The sequence below is a fragment of the Hyperoodon ampullatus genome, assembly GCF_949752795.1.
Source record: "Hyperoodon ampullatus genome assembly, chromosome: 4".
Classification (NCBI taxonomy): Eukaryota; Metazoa; Chordata; class Mammalia; order Artiodactyla; family Ziphiidae; genus Hyperoodon; species Hyperoodon ampullatus.
The window spans coordinates 111,779,250-111,801,736 of record NC_136917.1 but is presented as its reverse complement, the minus strand read 5'-3'; the positions used below and the strand labels follow the sequence as shown (position 1 = coordinate 111,801,736).

Genomic DNA, 22,487 nt, shown 5'->3' with positions numbered 1-22,487 from the left:
AACTTTAAACTTCCTAATCCATTAAAATTGAATTCAGGGACTTCCCTGGTGGTCCAGTGGTTAAGAATCTGCCTTCCAGTGCAGGGGATGAGGGTTCGATCCCTGGTCAGGGAACTGAGATCCCACATGCCGTGGGGCTGAACTCGTGTGCCACAATTAGAGAGCCTGCACACCACAACTACAGAGCCCATGCGCCACAACTAGAGAGAAGCCCGTGCACCACAACTAAGACCTGACACAGCCAAAAATAAATAAATATTAATAAATAAAAATGTGTTTATAAAAAAAATTGACTTCAAAAGAATTCCAGTTATATCTTAATTTCACTTGCCATGTCTTCCAAACTAATACCTAGAGAAAATCTTCAGCTGATTAGTCAGTAGTTCAGCTCTATATTTATTGTTGTTGTTGTTTTAGTACTAACATTAGGTGCCATGCATCCAGGCTAATATTCTGTCTCTGACATAGGCAGCCAAAGGTTAGTTTAGGGCCTAGTTTTTGTCTATAGAGAGATCATACAACTAATAATTGGTGACAAGGGAACTTAGCAAGATATAAGGTGGATCTCCCAAAGTTCTTCAAGAGCCCATTATTTGTCGGTCATCCATGAATTCTCTTAAATCCTTTAGGATCTTTTTTATATTTTTAACCTATTTTAGCTTCCAGGGCAATCACACAGTTCATAAATTCAGGACCAAGTGTTTCAAGTTTCAGAGGATTTTCCACTCCCACTACTTTTTATTCTATAAAATGGCCTCTTTGGTGCAAATTTTTCTAGTGACTTTCTAGAAAGTATAAATGGCTTTTACCCTATACTTACTGATTCAAAGAATTCACTTGGGTTATTGAGGTCAGATGTCACTCTACTGAAACCACATTGGCTTTTATAAATAGGTTATGCTTTCTTATGTGTTGTGCCCCATACGTTTTATCAGTTCTGTAATTTTAGGCAAGAAGATTCTTCAGTGTAGGTCTCTGGTTTCTTATAACTGAATGTCATGTTGGCAAGCCATTAGTCCTAAGACCTTTTAAAATTAAATTATATTGAATTCATTTTTTTCGAGATTCCATCTTTGAATTTCTTCTGCTTCTTTTAGTTGATATGGTCTTGTCAATCTTTTATACATATACCATAGGTACTTTATTGGTTTTGTCCACAAGCCCCACAATGCAAATTCTGCTTGTAAATAGTGACTGGTTGGGAGGGGGGAGGGGCAGAAAACTTTGAAAAGTGTGGGATGAGTATCTAAAAGGGTATTTTAGGCAAAATATTAATTTCCAAGGCAGATTTGGTCAACTTAGAAGAGTATTCAAGATTCAGTAACTTACCCTATATTTTGAAATATTAAGCTAAGGTAAGTTCTGAGTTTTCTCCGTGAGTACCTCTTCTTCTGCCTGCACCGTAAGTGTTGATGTTACCCGTGGTTCTTTCCTGGGGCATCTTCTTACTTTCAGCACTACTTAGGATCTTATCTGTGGCCATGGCTTCTCCTGTAACTCATGTGCTGATGACTTTGTCTCCATTATCTCCCGCAGCTCCAGACCCACACATCTACTAGCATGTCTCTGCCTCAGGAAATGTTCGACATGAGTATGCAGAACAAATTGGAAATAAGACATTTCCTTCAGTGAGATAGTGATTTCTTGGAAATGCAGCTGTGTGTGTGTGTGTGTGTGTGTGTACATGCGTGTGCAGGTGTGCATACACACTTATAGAATAGCAGATTATTAACCACAAAGGGAACCTGAGAAATCAGTTCCTCCCCTTCTAGTGGATGAACTATTTTGATCAATGATGAAAACATTGTCTCTCTGCAAGAAGTAGTATTATATCATCTTGCCTTTTTGTAAAATCACTTTTTATGAAAGGCACTCAGATGAAAGCCCTTTCATGAAAGTCTTTTTATTAAGGAAACTAAGCATCTCCATGCCTCCGGTATTGCCCTTCTCTGTTTCTATCTGCATTACCCAAAGATGATTTTTTTTTTTTTTTTTTTTTTTTTTTTTTTTTTTTTGCGGTACACAGGCTTCTCACTGTTGTGGCCTCTCCCGTTGCGGAGCACAGGCTCCGGACGTGCAGGCCCAGCGGCCATGGCTCACGGGCCCAGCCGCTCCGCGGCATGTGGGATCTTCCCGGACCGGGGCACAAACCCGTGTCCCCTGCATCGGCAGGCGGACTCTCAACCACTGCGCCACCAGGGAAGCCCAAAGATGATTTTTTAAAAAAAATGTATATCTGATTATGTTTTGCTCCCTACTATTTACAGTTCTCACAGCACACTAGGGTGTGATTTATTTCTGGACCTTTGTACAGTCTGTTCCCTTTTTCTAAAGTGGAAACTACTCGTTTTTGTCTCCCTCCTAACTTGCTGGCTGCTTCTTCAAAGTTTCCTTTGCTCACTGTTCATCTTCTCTGTATCTTTTAAATGTTGGAGTTCCTGAGGCCTGAACCTTAGGAGCTCAGCTTTCTTCCTTCCCTTATCCTTCCCTCCCCTTCTGTTCTCTCCAGTGAGCTTTCCTAAGCCCATGACCATAAATATCAAAATGTCAGTGATTCTCAAATTTGTATCTTTGGGCCTTATTCTCCTCTATTCTCCAGGCTTATATATTCAACTCAGGCTCCTAAACACATAGGTGTATCACAGGCATCTCAAACTTAATGTATTCAACCCTGTTCCTCCTCCTGGTTCCCTGTCCCCTCCACCTAATGCGTTGCTTGGGCCAGAAACCTGGGAGTTACTCTGGACATTTCCTTTTGACAACCACATCCAATCTAATACTAAGTCCTATTGCTTTTACCTCTAAAATATATCCAGAGACTGTGCATGTCTTGCCATCTTGACTGCAGTCAGTCCCACTTGGACTGCTGCGGTATCCTCCTAATTGATCCTTTTTTGAAAATAAAAGCTGAATCATATTACTGCCCTGCCTTAAACTCTTCATTGGCTTTCCATTGTGCTTCAAATAAAATTAAAATTCTTAAACATGGCTGTTCTGTCTGACTCTCCTCTGCATTCGTGCATTCATTGTCATCTGTTCACTCTGGCCTTCCTTTAGTTCCTGAGCATCCCAGAGCTTTTTCTCTTCTCATGGTCTCTGCATTTACTCGTCTCTCTACCTAGAATATTCTTTTCTTTCTCTTCAGTTTTTACACAGCTAACTGCTTTCTTCTTTAGGTTTTACCTTAAAGTGTTAGTTCTTCAGAGAGGTTTTCTCTGACCTCCTAATCTAAAGTATGTTCTTCGTATTATTCTTGGATAGTGTATAGGACTTATTATGATTGGTATTTGTTTATCAGTGTTTGTTTAATATCTGCCTGTCTCACTCAACTGTGTGTTTCATTTATAACAAGCATTTGATAAGTATTTTTCCCCTGTGCTCATTTTTCTACATTTGCACTTTTTAAACAAAATATGTATTATTAGTGTCAAATACACATAATGTAAAATTTATCTTAATCATTTTTATGTGTACATGTCATTAAGGGCAGTACATTCATTAAGTACATTTTAAGTGTATTAAATACATTAGTATTGTGCAACCATCACCACAGTCCATCTTCAGAGCTCTTTTCATCTTGCAAAACTGAAACTCAGTACACATTCATGAATAACTTCTCATTACTCATTTTTCCTAAACTCTGGCAAACACCATATTACTTTCTGTCTCTATGAAGTTGACTATTCTAGGTACCTCGTATAAGTGGAATAACACAAGGTTTGTATTTTTGTGACTATCTTACCACTTAGCATATTATCTTCAAGGTTCATTCATGTTGTAGCATATATCAGTATTCCTTTTTTTAAATTGAGGTACAGTTGTATAGTTGATTCACAACATTATCACTGTGTTGTATACCTGAAACATATAATATTGTAAAATGTAGTGATTGAATATTTTTATAGATTATATTCAATTTAAAGTTATTACAAAATAATGGCTATAATTCCCTGTTTTTACAATATATCCTTGTTTATTTATTCTATACATAATTGTATCTCTTAATCTCATACCCCTATCTTGCCCCTCCACCTTTCCCTCTCCCCCTTGGTAACCATTAGTTTGTTCTCAGTGTCTATGGAGTCTATTTCTGTTTTGTTATATAAATTTGCTTGTTTTATTTTTTAAATTTCACATATAAGTGATAGAGTAGAATATTTGTCTTTCTCTTTCTGACTTATTTCACAAGCATAATACTCTCTAGGTCCATCCACATTCTTGCAAATGGCAGAATTTTATTCTTTTTTATGGCTGAATAATATTCCATTGTATAAATATACCAGATCTTCTTTATCGATTCATCTATTGATGGACATTTAGGTTGCTTCCATTTCTTGGCTATTGTAAATAATTCTGCAATGAACATTGGGGTGTATGTATCTTTTTGAATTAGTGTTTTTGTTTTCTTCAGATATATACCCAGCAGGAGAATCGCTGGATCATATGGTAGTTCTATTTTTAGTTTTTTGAGAAACCTCCATGCTCCTTTCCATAGTGGGTGCACCAATTTACAGTCTCACCAGCAGTGTATTAGGGTTCCCTTTTTCCATATCCTCTCCAACATTTGTTATTTGTAGACCTTTTGATGATAGCGATTTTGACAGGTGTGAGGTGATATCCCCTTGTACTTTTGATTTGCGTTTCTCTGGTGATGAGCGACGTTGTGCATCTTTTCATGAGCCTGTTGGCCATCTGTATATCTTCTTTGGAAAAATGTCTGTTTGGGTCTTCTGTCCACTTTGGAATCTGGTTGTTTGTTTGTTTTTTTTATATTGAGCTGTATGAGCTCTTTTTATATTTTGGATATTAGCTCCTTATTGGTCATATCATTTGCAAATATTTTCTCCCATTCAGTAGGTTGTCTTCTCATTTTGTTGATGGTTTCCTTTGCTGTGCAAAAGCTTTTAGGTTTAATTAGGCACCATTTGTTTATTTTTGCTTTTATTTCTTTTGCCTTAGGAGACAGATCCAAAACAATATTGCTACAATTTATGTCAAAGAGTGTTCTGCCTATGTCCTCTTCTACGAGTTTTGCGGTTTTAGGCCTTTCATTTAAGTCTTTAATCCATTTTGAGTTTATTTTTGCGTATGGTGTGAGGAATGCTCTAATTTCATTGATTTACATATAACTGTCCAGTTTTCCCAGCACCACTTACTGAAGAAACTGTCTTTTGTCCACTATTCTTGCCTTCTTTGTCATAGATTAATTGACGATACGTACATTAATTGACCATGGGCTCTCTATTCTGTTCCATGGACCTATGTGTCTGCTTTCTGTGTGAATATCATACTGTTTTGATTACTGTGGCTTTGTAGTATAGTCTGGTAAGTATTTATTGAATGGATAATGAAAAGAATGACTCATTAAAGTCCTAACTCAGACACCTCCTTTGAGAAGTCCTCCTTCTTCTCCTTCCTCCCTCTATAGAAAATCATCTCCTCTCAATTATGTCCTGTTTCTTATTACTCCACCCCAAACACACACATAGAATACACTGGCAGCTCATAGTACTTTGAATATAACAGGTGATTAAGAAATTATGAACAAATGAATCCATTTGAAAATCTTAGCGTTCTCAGTAGGCTTTGAAAATAAAGGCAAACCTATATAAGGGAAGTTTATTTTTCTAAGAAAAACTTCTTGATTTTAAAAGAACCTTAGAAGCAGTTTTCTTTCATGTGATTCCTTGTTTTAGTGCCACAGAATTGGTTCTGAGAAATCATTTCTTCTCTTTTAGTGGAATAATTGCTTGTTCAGGTATGAAAACATTGTACTTAACAGTGGAAGAAATGGTGTGGCGACATCTTGCATTCTTGTCAAACCCCTAGTAGAATTAGAATAGATAGAAGTTGATCAGAGAAAGTCATGTGACTTAATAAGGAAGCCAGGCTGGGTGACAGGAAGGGGCTATCATCCACCTCAGGCATAGCTAGTGTTAAGTATCATGTAAAAAGGTCTAGCTCATAACTCTAAACACATCTGAGTCAGAATTTATTTGCTTAGAAATATTTGGGGTCAACGTGATTTTCATATGGCTCTTAAAGACCATACCTATAGAATCTGAATTACATAATTGGTGATTTAGACAGTGTATTACTTTACTATGGCCACCGAAACAAAGCACCACAAACTGGGTGGCTTAAATGGCATAAATTTGTCTCATAGTTCTGGAGGCTAGAAGTCCAAGATCAAAATGTCAGTGGGCCTGTGAGGGAGAATCTGTTCAGTGTCTCTCTCCTAGCTTCTGGTGGTTTGTTGGCAATCTTTGGTGTTACTTGGCTTGGAGATGTGTTGTCTTTTATCTCTGCCTTAATGTTCACATAGTATTCTCCCTGTGTACATTTCTCTTCATGTGGCATTCTTTTAATAAGAATATAGTCAAATTGGATTAGGGGCCTACCCTATTTTAGTATGACCTCATCTTAACTAATTACATCTACAATAACCCTATTTCCTAGTAAGGTCACATTCTGAGGTACAGAGGTCTTCAACATATATTTTTTTGGGGGACACAGTTCAATCCGTAACAGATAGGCTCAATTATTTCATATCTTTCCTCCTCTTGGCATGGGCAGATCAAATGTACACATCCCTGGAATGGAAACAAGTGTTTTGATTATTATTTAAATGTATCACACGTTTATTCAATATCTGTAGTGAGGCTGTAAAGAACACTGAATTTTGTAAATTGCAAACATTATGCAATTTTGCTGCTATAGTACAGTATTCTGAAAAATCTTTCATCTCCCTTACCTTTGAAAAACATTCTGGCTTGTATCTGTCCAGGTGAAGGTATTTATGCAAAATGTTAGATTGATTTTAGGGATGAAAAGGAAACATATTTTTTTTAAAAAAGAAAGGGAAATGTTTTGGTAGAATGGAGCAGACGTCCAAATCTAAGAGTTGAGGAACGAAGAGTAGCCAAGGTGGGAAGAGGGAAGTGCTGAGGCTTGAGAGGTGAGGTCTGTTCCTCTGTAAACTAGTCTCTATGTGGGGGGAAGCAGAAAATGAAAACTCAAGAGGATCGTATGAGTGGAAAGAAAATGGCAGAAAGGGAAACCAGTGTCTAACTGTGCTGCATTTTTTCATCTGTGTCATCTCTGTTCTTTCAACTATCCTCAGAGATGGTTACTGCTTCTATTTTATAGATGAGAAAAACTGACACTCAGGTTCATTAACCGAGATCATCCAGCAAAGCACATAGGGGCATGCCTGAAAGCACAGTTTTGGAGTTAATGAGACACTTGAACTTGAGTTCTGATTCCCTCATTCAGTTGTGTCACTTGGGTCAAGTTATGAACTTTTGTACACCTCAGTTTCTTTACCTGTAAAATGGGAATTGCATTACCTACCCCATAGTGGTGTTGTGAGGACCAAATAAAATGGTACATATAAAGGATTACTGTGGTTCCTGGCATCAGTTGTGCAGTCAAGAAGATAGCTGTGAGCTTTGTGATACCAAAAAATTGTAAACAACCTAGTTATTAGTAGGGGAATGGAAAAATAGTTATCTGGTCATACATTAGAATATTATATGGCAGTTAAAATGAATGACTCAAGTCTACATGTTTCAATGTGGATAAATCTCATAAAAACAATGTTATAAAAGAATACATAGGGCTTCCCTGGTGGCGCAGTGGTTGAGAGTCCGCCTGCTGATGCAGGGGACACGGGTTCATGCCCCGGTCCGGGAAGATCCCACATGCCGCGGAGCGGCTGGGCCCGTGAGCTGTGGCTGCTGAGCCTGCGCGTCCAGAGCCTGTGCTCCGCAATGGGAGAGGCCACAACAGTGAGAGGCCCACGTACCACTAAAAAAAAAAAAAAAAAGAATACATAGAGCACAATAACCATTTATCTGAACTTTGTAACACATTTGTGTTGTTTAGGGGTTCAGACATAAGTGGTAGAAATATAAAAACAGGAAGTGGAAAGGATATTTACTAACATCAGGAAAATGGTCACTTCTGGGAAGGGAGGAAAGGGAAAGAAATGCAGCTGGGGTAGTGTTTTATGTGTGTTTGCAATGTTTTATTCTTAAAAGTAAATAATATAGAGAATATAATACACACACACACACACACACACACACACACACACACACATATGAAATTTTTAAATGGTACTGCTACCACCCCTTCACCACCATCCTCATCAGGTGAAAGTGAGATTCAAACCCAAGCCCATCTCTCTGGAAAGCCCATGTTAGACTTGAGAGCATCTGTTTTCCACTACATCTTGTTTTAGAAAGATGGGAAGACAGTCATAAGATGACCTGGCTGGGGGGCTTCCAGTGGTTACAGGAAGGAGGCTGTGTGCCCACGATGTCAGTTGTCCAGTATCTGTCCTGGTCAGTTCTCCTGAATCTGGTACTTCCCTGTATTTTATCTTTTGCCTGTAGCTATAGTCAGAATCGTGAGGAGAATTTTCAAGGACCACTGGTAAAGCGGTAGAGCCTTTGTGTGAGTCCCTTTTCAGAATGACGCAACTATTAGCATTTGAGGACTGTCATTGTATGTGGTTGGGCTTGGATCACAGCCTTTGTCTTTTATTTAATACTTTAACTTGACTAAGTCCTGGGAATTTAGGAAGCTCAACTTTCTGTTCTGATTGACCAAGTGCACATTAACACTTAGTAGTATAAGATAGTTACTTTAAACTTATTTATTTATTTTTGGCTGTGTTGGGTTCTTCGTTGCTGCTTGCAGGCTTTCCCTAGTTGCGGTGAGCGGAGGCTACTCTTTGTTGTGGTGCATGAGCTTCTCACTGCATTGGCTTCTTTTGCTGCGGAGCATGGACTCTGGGCGCACGGGCTTCAGTAGTTGTGGCACGCAGGCTCAGTAGTTGTGGCTCGCAGGCTCTAGAGTGCAGGCTCAGTAGTTGTGGCGCATGGGCTTAGTAGCTCCGTGGCATGTGGGATCTTCCTGGACCAGAGATCGAACCCATGTCCCTTGCACTGGCAGGCAGATTCTTAGCCACTGTGCCACCAGGGAAGTCCCAGATAGTTATTATTAATTTTGTATTATTTAGTGTCAATGACAGTGTTCCTACTCTCAAGGAGTTTCTAATCTAATTTGGTCAAGGTGTAATCTAGTGAGGAGAAGTAGATGCAAGTGATAGAAGCTTTTATACCTAAAATAAAATGCTTGTGACTCACTGTATAGCTCAATAACATAATTAGAACAAATGAAGAATACTTTTATAATTCAAGTTAGATTTTTATAAAACTGCTTAAGAGAATTAAGCATGCTAAGTTTATTATTGGCATTTAAATCACACCAATATTTAAGAAAATTGAAAATTGTTGGTTTTAGGAAATAGGTCCTTGACTAGATTTTTGTGTAATTTTCTAAAGTACATTTTAGTGATAGTTAAGTTTCTTGAATAGTTAATTTTCTTGAATAATTAAATGACTTTTATTTTGGTAAACCCATATGTTTAGAGTATTAATATTTGTATGTCTAATTTATAGCCCTGGCCTAAATGACAAAGTAATAGAATATTATATATTTGCTCCACTTAACATTTAGTTAATATTAGCAAAGCTAAATGCCATTTTAACTCTCTGGAACTTCCTGTAATTAACTACATGAGGAGGCCCTATTTATTCTTTGTGGTTTCCCATGTTCCATGAGCCTGCCAACAGATGTTCACCTGTGGTGACTCTGCTCTTACTCAGCCCAGTGAGACACACTACTTCTCATAAATGGGAAGGAAGAGTGGTGGGTGAAACATAACTGGGAGCTGTGACTGATTGATGTTGACCCCATGCCTCTTTTCCTTTGCTGTGTGGATGCGAGTGAGAGCAGAGAAGGGGACTGCTGCCACCAAGAAAAAAGTGACCCTAAATGCCTCTTACCCAAATGTCTGCCCTGTTATTGCATATGGATTAACCAGCATCTTTTGGGATGCAGTCTATTCAGGAACCTTTAGCTGGTCTCTGCTTTGTTCTATAGTTGCCAAGTTTCCAAGAAGTCTTAACCACAGGCCCACCTTCACTCAGGTTTGTTATTCTGATTTGTTTTATCTCTGTGGTCTGGCAATTTCTAAGTTGTGAAATTTATTTAAAATTGTCCCATTGTGCGTTATGGTCCCTGGCGAAGGCAAATACAGGTCCTCCCTGAAGGGATACACTCTCATCTAGGCCTCCTAGGAATCTCAAAGAGCAAGTTCTGCTGTAAGCTCATAAACCGTAATTACAAAAGACGTGGAGAAACAAGTAATCATGAGTTGAGTCAGCAGAAATTATAAACAGTAGACTTAGAATCCCAAGACCTTCAAATAAGGGGATTATAAAGATAAATATTGAACCACCAAGTTAAAAGAAACACAAAAGAGCACATGAACACATGAGCACAGAACAAAAATACCATCAAAAGAGATCAGGTTGATTTTTTAAGAAGAAGTACATACAACTTTTAGAAACAGTGGGTGGGTTAGACCAGAATAGATGCAATATCTGAAATCCAAGATGATATCTGAAGAAATTACCTAGAGTGTAGCACAGAGAGACAGTGTGATCAGAGATAGAAGAGTTTGAAAGACAAATGAAGTCTAACATAATCCTCATCAGATTTCCAGTAGAAGGAAATGAGAATAGGAAAAGAGAAACAATATTCAAAGAGATAGAAGATGAGAGTTTCTCACATTTCATGAAAGATGTGACTCCTTAGGTTTAGAAAGCACAATTGAATCAAAGTGCAATTGAAAACAAACAAGAAATCCACATTTTGCTAAATCATGATGAAACTACACATGACACTGAATCAGAGATAAAAATCCTATAGAGAGCAAGAGAGCAAAGAAAGATAACCTGTAAAGTAATGGAAATTATATAACTGATTTGATTTCTAATTTCTCTACCTGTTCTGTTCTTCATCTGCTTCCTTTTGACAATGTCTTTTGAATTTATTGAGTATTTTTTATCATTCAGCCCCACACCCCACAAAGCTTAGTAGTTTTTATGTCTCTTCCTGTTGTCTGTTGTTTCTATTGATTCTTACTCATCTCATTTCTTTTTATGCTTGAATGCTGGTTATATTATTTAGAAATTTTATTTTTAAGACCTAGAGTCTGTCATACAGAGTGGAGTAAGTCAGAAAGAGAAAGACAAATACCGTATGCTAACACATATATATGGAATTAAAAAAAAAAAAATGTCATGAAGAACCTAGGGGTAAAACGGGAATAAAGACACAGACCTACTTGAGAATGGACTTGAGGATATGGGGAGGGGGAAGGGTAAGCTGTGACAAAGCGAAAGAGAGGCATGGACATATATACACTACCAAACGTAAGGTAGATAGATAGTGGGAAGCAGCCGCAGAGCACAGGGAGATCAGCTCGGTGCTTTGTGACCGCCTGGAGGGGTGGGATGGGGAGGGTGGGAGGGAGGGAGATGCATGAGGGAAGGGATGTGGGAACAGATGTATATGTATGACTGATTCACTTTGTTATAAAGCAGAAACTAATTAAAAAAAAAAAAAAGAATAAAGTGAGAGAGCAGCACTATTTACAATAGCCAAGACATGGCAACAACCCAAGGGCCCATCATCAGACAATTGGCTTAAGAAGATGTGGTATATATATATATGCAATGGAATATTACTCAGCCATAAAAAAGAGTGAAATAATGCCATTTGCAGCAATACGATTGGACCTAGGGAATATTATACTTAGTGAAAGTCAGAGAAAGACAAATACTATATGGTATCACTTATATGTGGAATCTAAAGATAATACAAATAAATCTATATATAAAGCAGAAACAGACTCACAGACATAGAAAACAAACTTATGGTTAACAAAGGGGAAGGGGAGGGAGGGAGGGAGGGACAAATTAGGAGTATGAGATTAGCAGATACAAACTACTATACATAAAAATAGATAAACTGTATAGCAAAGGGAATTTTATATTCAATACCTTATAATAACTTATAATGGAATATAATCTGAAAAAAATGAAACACTTTGCTCTACATCTGAAACTAACACAATATGGTAAATCAACTATACTCCAATAAAAATAAATAAATAACATGAGAGCTAAGATGAAGGTGTCTTTTCCCAAAGAAGATTTTCATTTGCTTCTGCCAGATTCTCAGTGATACTTCCAGTCTGGGACATCTTAATTCAAGTTCAGTGTTTGACATGTTTCAGTTCATCCAAATGATGCTCACCTACTCTACAAGTTTACCCTTACTATGAGGCCAGCTCATTTTTACAGCAGATTCTTCTGGCATATGTTTTTAGTGCAAAAGTGGTTTTGACTGCTGGATTATTTCTTTGGGTTCTTGCTTTCTTTTAGATTTTAGTATAGTTTTTCCTTACATTTTGTTAGTCCTTTGATGCTTTCATGAATGTATTTTATGTTTTGTTTGGCTTTTTGAATTGTCCTCAGTGGGAGGGATGGTCTGAAAATACCCATTCCCATTATCATCAAAAACAGAAATCATATTCATGCTCTTTTCAAAGACTCAGATTTGTGACCTGAACCAATAATGGAAGGTAGCTGTCAGAAAATTGTTCTGTTTAATATTCTGAAAAGGGTGAATTGTCTCTTGGTAAAACGCTGCCTCATTTGAACATGAGTAATAAAAATCCTTAAAAATTTGGGTGATTTACAATTTGCAACAAAGTAAATATTGAGAATAGCTCTTTAGAATGTAATTTCATAAATAAAATAAACTCTTTCATGATCTATAAGGTTTTGAGCATGATATTTGCACTCTCCATCTTCTGTTTTTGCAATTGGTGCTTTATAAGCACTCAGTAATTGTTCATTGAATGAATGAGTGAATAGTGTATGTGAAAGGCAAAGCTAGGTGGATTCAAATAATGATGGTTAGGCCCTAGGAGAGGGCCTGTGATTCATGTTTCTACCAGAAAGTTGTTTAGGTAGTTGGTTTAGCCATATCGCATGAGTAATGTGTTAATGTCTGAATTTAATTTACGCATTTTATATCATCTGTCTTTAGAGCTAACCTTTCAGTAAAAAATCAGAACAAACAACAACAACAAAAAACCTCTCCCCAGTAGTTTATTTCTTTCCTCCCCAAATAACCTGATGTTAGAATTATAGAGGCATCTCCACAAATAGCAACCAGCAGGTACAGACTGATCACATGTCCTTACTATGGCAGTAGCTATAGGTGATACACTGTGTTTCTGAGTGACAGCCACATACAACAGATATTAACGTCATCACTCAGTTCATTTTCAAACGTGAAGGACTCCAGCAACACCCACATTTACTCGTTGGATCTTTGGTGGTAAAGAAGAATATTTGTCATCCCCAGGACCTCACATTCATTTTTTTTTGTCATATGGAATGAAATGAATGACTCAGGTATCCTCTTTTCATTTGTTTAGAATGTATCATGTGGTACGATCAATTGTAGAATACCACAGGGCATCTTGGAATAATATCTTTATCCTCATTTAATTGACAGTGCTATTTCCTGTTTTGTTGATCTCTCTCATTGACCGTACCAAAATAATTGTTTTCTGTTCTGGTGGTCTGACCTATTATTTTAGAAAGTCTTATACCTGCTAATTAAAGAACAGTTCTAAGATATACCATTTTATTTCAAAAACTTGATTAGAAGCCATTTTTTATTGATTTGCATTCTGATCTGCTTATAGGAGATAAAAGTGGAAGTATAGCTGCCCCAGTGATGAGAAATTCGTGGTGGTAAACAGTGCCTCCCCCTCTCCCTGCCCGTGTTAGACATCTGTAGTTGGTTATGGCGTTCTTTCTCAATGTACCTGCTAACCAATCTTAGCACAGTACTTCAGGTCACTACTACCAGTCAGATGTAGCACTTGAGGTGCTAGAACTAGCCTTCCTTGTGTAATCCTTTCCTGTTCACTTTGCACAAAACACCTTTTTGCATATCTATGCCTAAAGGCTTGTCTACACATAGTTATTTCCAAGCTTATGTTTTGGGTGCTGTTTCTCCCTCCCCTGAGCTGTTCTCTGTGATGCCTACCAAACAAATTTCATAACCAAATAAAGATCTCTGTAATAATAATGGTGGTAACAACTAACATGTATTGAGTAGTTACTATGTACCAGGCACTGTGCTAAGTGCTTAATGTGTATTATTTCATTGAATTCTTGTAACAACTCTATGAGTTAGGGACCATTATTATTTCCATTTTATAGATGGAGAAAATAGGGCAAGTCTAAATTACTGGTAAATGGAAGAGCCTGGATTTGAACTGAGGTCATTTACGTTTTCAGCCCAAATTCTTAACCTCTGAGCTGTTACCTCCCTAACAAGTGAAGGCTGGGTTAATGTGAAAGTGATTCATAGTGAACAGGCTTTTGTCCGGGCTGTCACAAGGCTAAAAAAAGCTACTACCTTTCTATTTTCCAAGAAAGTATTTTTTTAAAAGTCTTTTGGAAGACTTCATAAATATGATTTAGGTTTTTATTAACCTCTTTTGCTTTTATCTTTCCATACTTCAGACAACCTTTATAATTTTTGAGGGAGTAGCTATCTGGCTGTCTTTTATACATTCACAGATGGCATTATTTTATCTGTCCTCGTACCATCTGCAGCATCAACTTAGTCTGTTTCAATTGGTGTCATCTTTCATTTGTGCAGGAGTGAGTTATTAAAATAAAACTTTATATTTGTATAGCATTTGGGGTAAACGTTTTGATAAAATAAATCAATGTTTTACCCTAACAATCTTACGCAAAGAATATTTAATTTTTTATTTTTTCACCTCATCTTGATTTATTTTATATGTAGTCTTTGAAATTCAGTTGACTCAAATTCAACAGCTACTTATTGAGCACGTATCGTGATCTCAGAACTATGGGACTGAAGAAATGACCCCCATTCTCACCAAGCTTACTGTCTAGCAGTAAAGATAGTAGAGAAGTAAATACAGTTGTAAGTTCCACTATGGAAAGAAAACAGAGGGTTGTATGGAAAAGGATGGCAAAGGATGAAATATAGTCTAGTGAGTCTAGAAAGCCCCTTCAGAGGAAGGGTGAGAAGGAGTTTGCCAAAGTGGAAGCTGGTAGGCAGTAGGAAAGGGGAAAGGAGTCTTCAAGGCAGAGTGAGGAGCAGATGATAAAGCCCTGATGTCAGAGAACTTGGAGTGACCGAGATGTTGGGAGAAGTTCAGTCCAGCTGGAGCTTAGAGTGAAAGGAAGAGAGTGACAGGTGATCTGAGACGAGACTTGCGAGGTAAGCAGGGATCAGTTGTCTTATAGGTCAGTTAAGGATTCTGGATTTGAATCTAAGATTAAAGGCAGGTCATTGATGAGCTTAAGGCAGAGGTGTGGCACGAACAGGTTTGGGTTCTAGGAAGACCACTCGGGCTACAGTGTGGAGAATGGATTGGAAAAAGGGACAGAAGTGCGCATGGGGTGGAAAGTTAGGAGGCTGATTTGGTAGAACATTTCTCTTTGTGAGAAATGATTTTTACTTAGACTAGGGTAGTGGCAGTAGACATGGAAAGAACTGAATAGATTTAAGAGGCCATCCCATTGAGAATGGAAGAATCAGCCTGGGTGTCTACAAAGCTCTGGCTTGTTCTATTTTGTCATGCTAAACCAAATGCCTGTTCTACATAGTGGAGGATGAGCCAGAGAAAAAATGGAACAAAAATGAGACCTGGGGACTTCCCTGGTCGTCCAGTGGTTAAGACTCTGGGCTCCCAATGCAGTGGGCCCGGGTTTGATCCCTAGTCAGGGAACTAAAGATCCCGCATGCCGCAACTAAGACCCGGTGTAGCCAAATAAATATTTTTTTGAAAAATGAGACCTGAAGTTAGTATCTGTTTTGTGAACAGGCATGACTTCACAGGATAGTTATAAGGATAACAAAGATAAAAGCACTCAATTAATTGTGAAATACTCAATAGTTATCTAGTCAGGATTCTGATATAAGGTTTGCCCTTCACATCAGTGAATATGATACCAACAGAACTTTGATAGATGTGTATTCAACAGCTAATGGCCCCATTTCCCCCCAAATGTCAGTTCATTCTTTCATTTGCTTGCTTGTTTGTTCATTCATTGATCCAAAAAGCATTTACTAAAGGCCCGTTTTCTACTAGATATGTTTACTTATTGCAGTCTTTTCACATATGGCCATCATACCTAGTGTAGGCCTTTGACGTGTATAGGTGCTGGATGGGCCTTATCTCATTTAGGACACATTTAGTCAGGTTTCCATGTTGAGTTGACAGAGTCTCACCATTTCTCCCCAAGTGGCCCATCACTTTGGGTGTAGCCATTCATAAAATCCTGCAGCCCTGGCCTCCCATGTCTCCTGATGTTTTTCCTCTGCACTTTCCTTTTTGTTTTTTTGGCTCTCCTGTACGGCACGCGGGATCTTAGTTCCCTGACCAGGGATCGAAACCCGTGCCCCCTGCAGTGGAAGCGTGGAGTCTTAACCACTGGACCGCCAGGGAAGTCCCATCCTCTGCACTTTCTATTGCTGCTCCCAGTCTTTGCCCAGGCTCAGTGTGCCTAGTCCCATTTCAGTCGAACACTTGATCAATTCAACCACCACCACCAAGTATTCTCTCAAAAAAGTTGGTTAGCTGAAAGAATTGCTTTTTGATTGAGATGGTCCGTCCTTTCAGTCAGAGTAGGAAATTCATTTGCCCACTGTAGACCCATTTTATTAGCCAGGTAATACAAGCAATGGTAGCAAGTAAAATTTCAATCTCAGTTGTTTAAATACAATATAAGTTTATTTTTTGCTAATGAAACGTTCATTTGGTAACAGATGTGGGAGTGGGGGGTTTTCTGCTCTACTCACACACCCATGCTGATGGAGTCAGCAGGTGAGGGGCTCACAGAATTGCCCTGGACTCAACATCCAGTTGGCAAAGGGGGAAAGAGTGAATGTGAAAGATCACAGGAGGTTTTATGGGCCAGGGCTAAAAGTGGCGTAATCATTCCTACCCACATTTCACTGGCTAGAACTTGGGTACACGGCCATACCTCACTGCAGGGGAGGCTGGGAAGTGTAGTCTGTGTGTTTGCTCTGGAGGAAGGAAAACGTAAGGAGCCAGTCTCTGCTGGCTAGTTAATGAATAGCCATCTAGTTAATGACTTTCCTTGTCTGGTACCTGCTCTTCGATTTCGATGATAAGGGGCAGAGAAGGGCCAGAGGTATGGAGGAAGAGTCTCCTTTGTTCTTTTCTGAGTGGCTGCTCTCACAGTGCTGGGCATTAGAGTGGGAAATGTCTGCAGTCTGAGTTTCTAACATATCTGATAATTGCCATTACTCTGTTCTCACAGGGAGATAAATGCTCGACTTGATGCTGTATCTGAAGTTCTCCATTCAGAATCCAGTGTGTTTGGCCAGATAGAAAATCATCTACGTAAATTGCCTGACATTGAAAGAGGACTCTGTAGCATTTATCACAAAAAAGTAAGTGTGATAGAAATCGAATCTTTTAAAACTGATAATGTTCTTCAGCTTGAGGTGCAAATGGGAAACATCTCAGAGCTTTATTTTTATTTTATTTTGTAAAATCTTGCAGATAACATGAGAGAATCCTTAGAGATTTTAATTGCACAAACTGAGATTATTCCAGTTTTTGCATTGTAAATAGTAAAAGTTTGCCCACTTTTGCTAACTATAGCAATACATAGAGGCCCTTCTGTTATAATACAGGATGTTCTCCTGTTTCAACCTCAAAGTATGGACCATCATCAAAATAGGAAATTTACTTAGACCATCTACGTTTAGAAAGAGGTGCCTTATTTCTTTTGACCTCAGAACAACTTCTTATTTGACTTAACCAAAGGAGAAATCTGCTAGTAAAATATTTGTGGTGGTATTAATATGCAGACAAGTTTGGATATTGAGGGTAAGTAAAAAGCATTCCTTTGATTTTCATCACTTAAGCTTTACAGTTTGTCATAACAGTAACAAGTGAGGTTTGTTAGAGAAATAATTTGCTTTATCTTCAAAATATGCCTAAAATTTTTTAAAATTTTCAGTTATATTTATAATTGTTTAACTTTTTATAGTATCTTACCTACTGCAGAAGTCACTCACATACATTAGACTCTTTGTTCCTTGTAAAAAAAAAATTGGGGCTTCCCTGGTGGCGCAGTGGTTGAGAGTCTGCCTGCCGATGCAGGGGACACGGGTTCGTGCCCCGGTCCGGGAGGATCCCACGTGCCGCGGAGCGGCTGGGCCCGTGAGCCATGGCTGCTGAGCCTGCGCGTCCGGAGCCTGTGCTCCGCAACGGGAGAGGCCAGAGCAGTGAGAGGCCCACATACCGCAAAAAAAAAAAAAAAAAAAAAAAAAATTGGGGTTGAGAAGGTTTAGCACCTTCTTACTGGTGGGAAATTATGTATATTGCTGTCTTTATATAATGCTACAACAGCTTGCATTACCTTGACTAAATGATGATGCTAAGAAGAGGGTTAGTAACTTGTTACTAAGTGACAGAATTCATATTTAAATGAGGGTCCTTGATTGGGTTTTAGTGGCTTACATTTTTGGACATTACCATTTTTGATGTAGTAGCAGTTTTGAATACCATTGCATTTTTTTCCCTACATAAGCAAATTTTTATTTTATTTTTTGCCCAAATGTAAACCCTTGCCAATTTAATAATTTTATTGTAGAACTTTTTTTATGTGCCCAAACTTTAGTTGTGACCAATTTTTCACGAGTCTTTACTTTTTTTAGGCCTTTTCCCCCACAAAGTTTTACTAGAATAATAACTACTGCTTCCAAGAATACTTGCAGTGCCCAAGAGGACTTACGTAACTGTTCCATATGCTTCAGCTACATTTGAAAAGAAAGAACAAGTTGAAATTGGGAAATACTAATCCCTAGGGAAAAAATGTGTCCATTGGTTATGGGGTTGGCGGCATCTGTTGTACCATTGCTTGGTGCACTGTGTTGTTGTTTTGCTGCCAATAGTAGAGGCTGCCCTGGTAGTTGAAAGTCTTATGGTTGACTCTTTTGAGATTACAGAATGGATGTCAAACCATTTGTTACTTTGTTTTCGACCTTGACCCAGTGGCTGACAATCAGGGCTTATAACCGTTCGTCAAGCAACAGATCTCCAAACACATTGCCTTCACTACTTGAAAGGATTCACTGACAGATGTTAGAGGTTTTTGTTTTTCTCAAAAGAAAATAGGAGCAAAGCTGAAAAAATTATCAATTGCTAATCAGAAGAGCTGAATCAAAATATCCACGGCATCAAAATGGATGCTGTGATTTCTGTTATGCTTTCCTGCCTCTCTTTAAACTGTACTTTAATATTTGCATTTCATAAAGTTTGTGTACTTATAAAAGTTTTAAAACTCTGGTAAATGTCAGAATCTAGTTCTTTTTTAAATTGAGATATAATTGATAAACAACGTTATTTTAGTTTCAGGTATCAATATATAACATAAGGATTCGATGTGTGTATATATATATATATATTGCAGAATGATCACCACAGTAAGTCTGGTTAACATCCTTTACCATTGCATAGTTACAAAGTTTTTTTTGTTTTCTCTTGATGAGAACTTTTAAGATCTACTCTCTTAGCAACTTACAAATACTTTTCGACCATCTTCACTCATTTTGCCCACACAACCACCCCCTGCAACCACTAATGTGTGCTCTGTATCTATGAATTCGGGTTTTCTGTTTTTGTTTTTGTTTTTAGATTCCACATATGATGGAATATGATCCTTTTAAAAGTAACCAACAGGCAGAGTAGGAATGACTTTTTAGAGTTTCAAACTATACTAAAGGAACTTGTGACTCACTCAGAAGCTGTTCCTTGTTGCTGTTTTAGTGTTTACACAAGAATGTGCCTAAAGATTGATTTGAAAAGTGAAGATTAGAAATGATTTGGTAACAGACCAACTTTAGGAAGTCTGAATGCTTTAAAGCAAATTTTTGCTTTAAATTAGTTAGCTGGCTCTTGGAACATTACCATCAAACACATGTCTGTTCTTTATCATTAGATTACTCTAAATAAGCTTCTGCTGTATGCACCAAATGGTGAGTGATATCCTGGGTACAGATTGTGCCAATTATGTGAAATTCAGAAAATGGTAAGGAACACGCTTTGGATGTTGTGGAAGTGGTAGGCCTAGGCCATCTGGCTGTGTGGAAAGTGTCGTGGAATAGGCACAAATAGGTATTTTTATGATGATAATAATAGAGGATACCAAGTGGGCCGACTCTTAAATAAAATAAGCATTTCTTTTGATAGTAAGACTTCACATTTAAATCTTAGAAAATAGTGGTAGTCATAGGAATTCATATTAACTGCTCAATAACTATTTTGTAAGAAAATGATACATAAGTGCTAACGGTGGTGAATACATTTAAAGAATTATAGCACTTAGTAAATGTTGAAAGGAGAGTGTTTCCAGAATTTTGTAGTCAAGAATAGTTTCATAACTAGACTGGTAGAAGCCCAAAGCCATGTTTTCAGTACGGAGCTTAGTCTGGGGTTCTTCCAGTCCTGTGATGACCTGCCTCTGCACTTGGGCATGTGTTCTCAAGCTCTTCCACAGAGAAGGTTGCTGCCAGAAATGGGGTTGAACATGAGAGACTCCAGGAGCAACTGTTTTACCCTTATCCTCAGCTTTCTTGCAGCTCCATTGAGTCATTTTGCTTAAGAGGTTTGAGAGCAACCTGCCATGGGCACTTAGGACTTGATTGCAAGCACTTCTGGTTTTCACCTTGCTGTTGCTGACTTAAACTTTATATCATACCTGAATGTGAACCATCAATCCCCTTTTTTTCTTATCAAATTATAATAATTACAAGACATTATTATTCAGAAATTCTATTGAAAATGTTAATTTTTGCTCTTTTATTAGAATGTACTATTAAGTGACTCTAGGTCAATTCTAGGCTGTAAATTAATTCTAGGCTGCACATTTATACAAACAGTGCAGCTTCCTGTATGTATCTTTCCCAGAAAGCCATGGCCTTTCTGGAGAAAAGGTGCTTTATGATGCTTTTTTTTTTTTTTTTTTTTTTTTGCGGTACGCGGGCCTCTCACTGCTGTGGCCTCTCCCGTTGCGGAGCACAGGTTCCAGACACGCAGGCTCAGCGGCCATGGCTCACGGGCCCAGCCGTTCCTTAGCATGTGGGATCTTCCTGGACCGGGGCACGAACCTGCATCCCCTGCATCGGCAGGTGGACTCTCAACCACTGCACCACCAGGGAAGCCCTGTGATGCATTTTGAACTCAGCTTTTGTTCAGTTGGACCTAACTTTCTTTTTTTTCTTTTTGCATAATTTACTTCATTCCTTGTAGTTAATTATTATCTTTCTAAATACGTTCTTAGCATTCATCCATTTATATATATATGTGTGTGTATATATATATATATATACTATTTATGTTGTGTACTTATCATTAACTCAAACTTACGTTGTCCTCTCATTTCCAGATATTTATTTTCATCAAATATTCTGTTAATTTCATTTCCTTGAGCCTTCCTACCTGATCCAACCTGGACTGGTTGCCCTGCTATACCCGTTGAGTAGCTATCTTCTTAGATTCCGTTTATTTCCCTTGAATTGAATCTTCTGTTTTCTGTATTCCATGACTTCCTCTTGGTTTATTCCTTCATTTTAGTAGAGTACGTTCTCTAGAAGCATCCTGAGAAAGGGCACTGGAAGTAAGTTTTGAAACCTAGTTGTCTGGAAATGTCTTTTTTCTTTTACTCTCACATTTGATTGGTAGTTTGGTTGGGTATAAAAATCCTAAGCTATAAATTATTTTCCTTTAGAATTTTGTGTTACTTCATTTTCTTCTTCTACTATTGTTGTTAAACAGTCTGAAGTCATACTGGTTCCTGATTCTTTGTGTTACTTTTTGTTGTTGTTGTTCTTTTTTTTCTCTCCTTCTGGAAATGGAAGATTCTCTCTGTCTCCAGTGTTTTAAAATTTCATGATAATTTGCCATGATTTGGTTCTGTTTTAATTCATTGTATTGGGCCCTTTCAAGCTGGCAACCAAGTTCTGGGAAATTTGGAAGTACAATTCTAAATTCAAAATTATTATTTTTTTATTGAAGTATAGTTGATTTACAATGTGTTAATTTCTGCTGTACAACAAGGTGATTCAGATATGTGTGTGTATGTATATATATATGTATGTATATATGTACATATACACACATTCTTTTTTTAATATATTCTTTTCCATTATGGTTTATAACAGGATATTGAATATAGTTCTCTGTGCTATACAGTAGGACCTTGTTGTTTATCCGTTCCATATATAATAGCTTACATCTGCTAACCCCAACCTCCCACTCCACCCCTCCCCCAACCCCCTCCCTCTTGGCAACCACAAGTCTATTCTCTATGTCTGTGAGTCTGTTTCTGTTTCATAGATAGGTTCATTTGTGTCATATTTTAGATTCCACATATAAGTGATAATCATATGGTATTTGTCTTTCTCTTTCTGACTTCCTTCACTTAGTATGATAATCTCTAAGTCCATCCATGTTGCTGCAAATG

General features: G+C 38.0%; 1 protein-coding gene across 2 annotated transcripts in view; it reads left to right on the top strand.

Annotated features, from left to right (window-relative positions):
- Positions 1-22,487, top strand: part of MSH3 (mutS homolog 3) — a gene marked incomplete at both ends in the record, with an annotated part of 183,814 nt that overhangs the window by 70,575 nt on the left and 90,752 nt on the right. For both annotated transcript variants that reach the window (XM_079703083.1, XM_079703084.1), the window contains one exon: positions 17,274-17,406. In XM_079703083.1, coding sequence (XP_079559209.1) covers positions 17,274-17,406 — 133 coding nt within the window. The remainder of the gene's footprint in view (positions 1-17,273; positions 17,407-22,487) is intronic.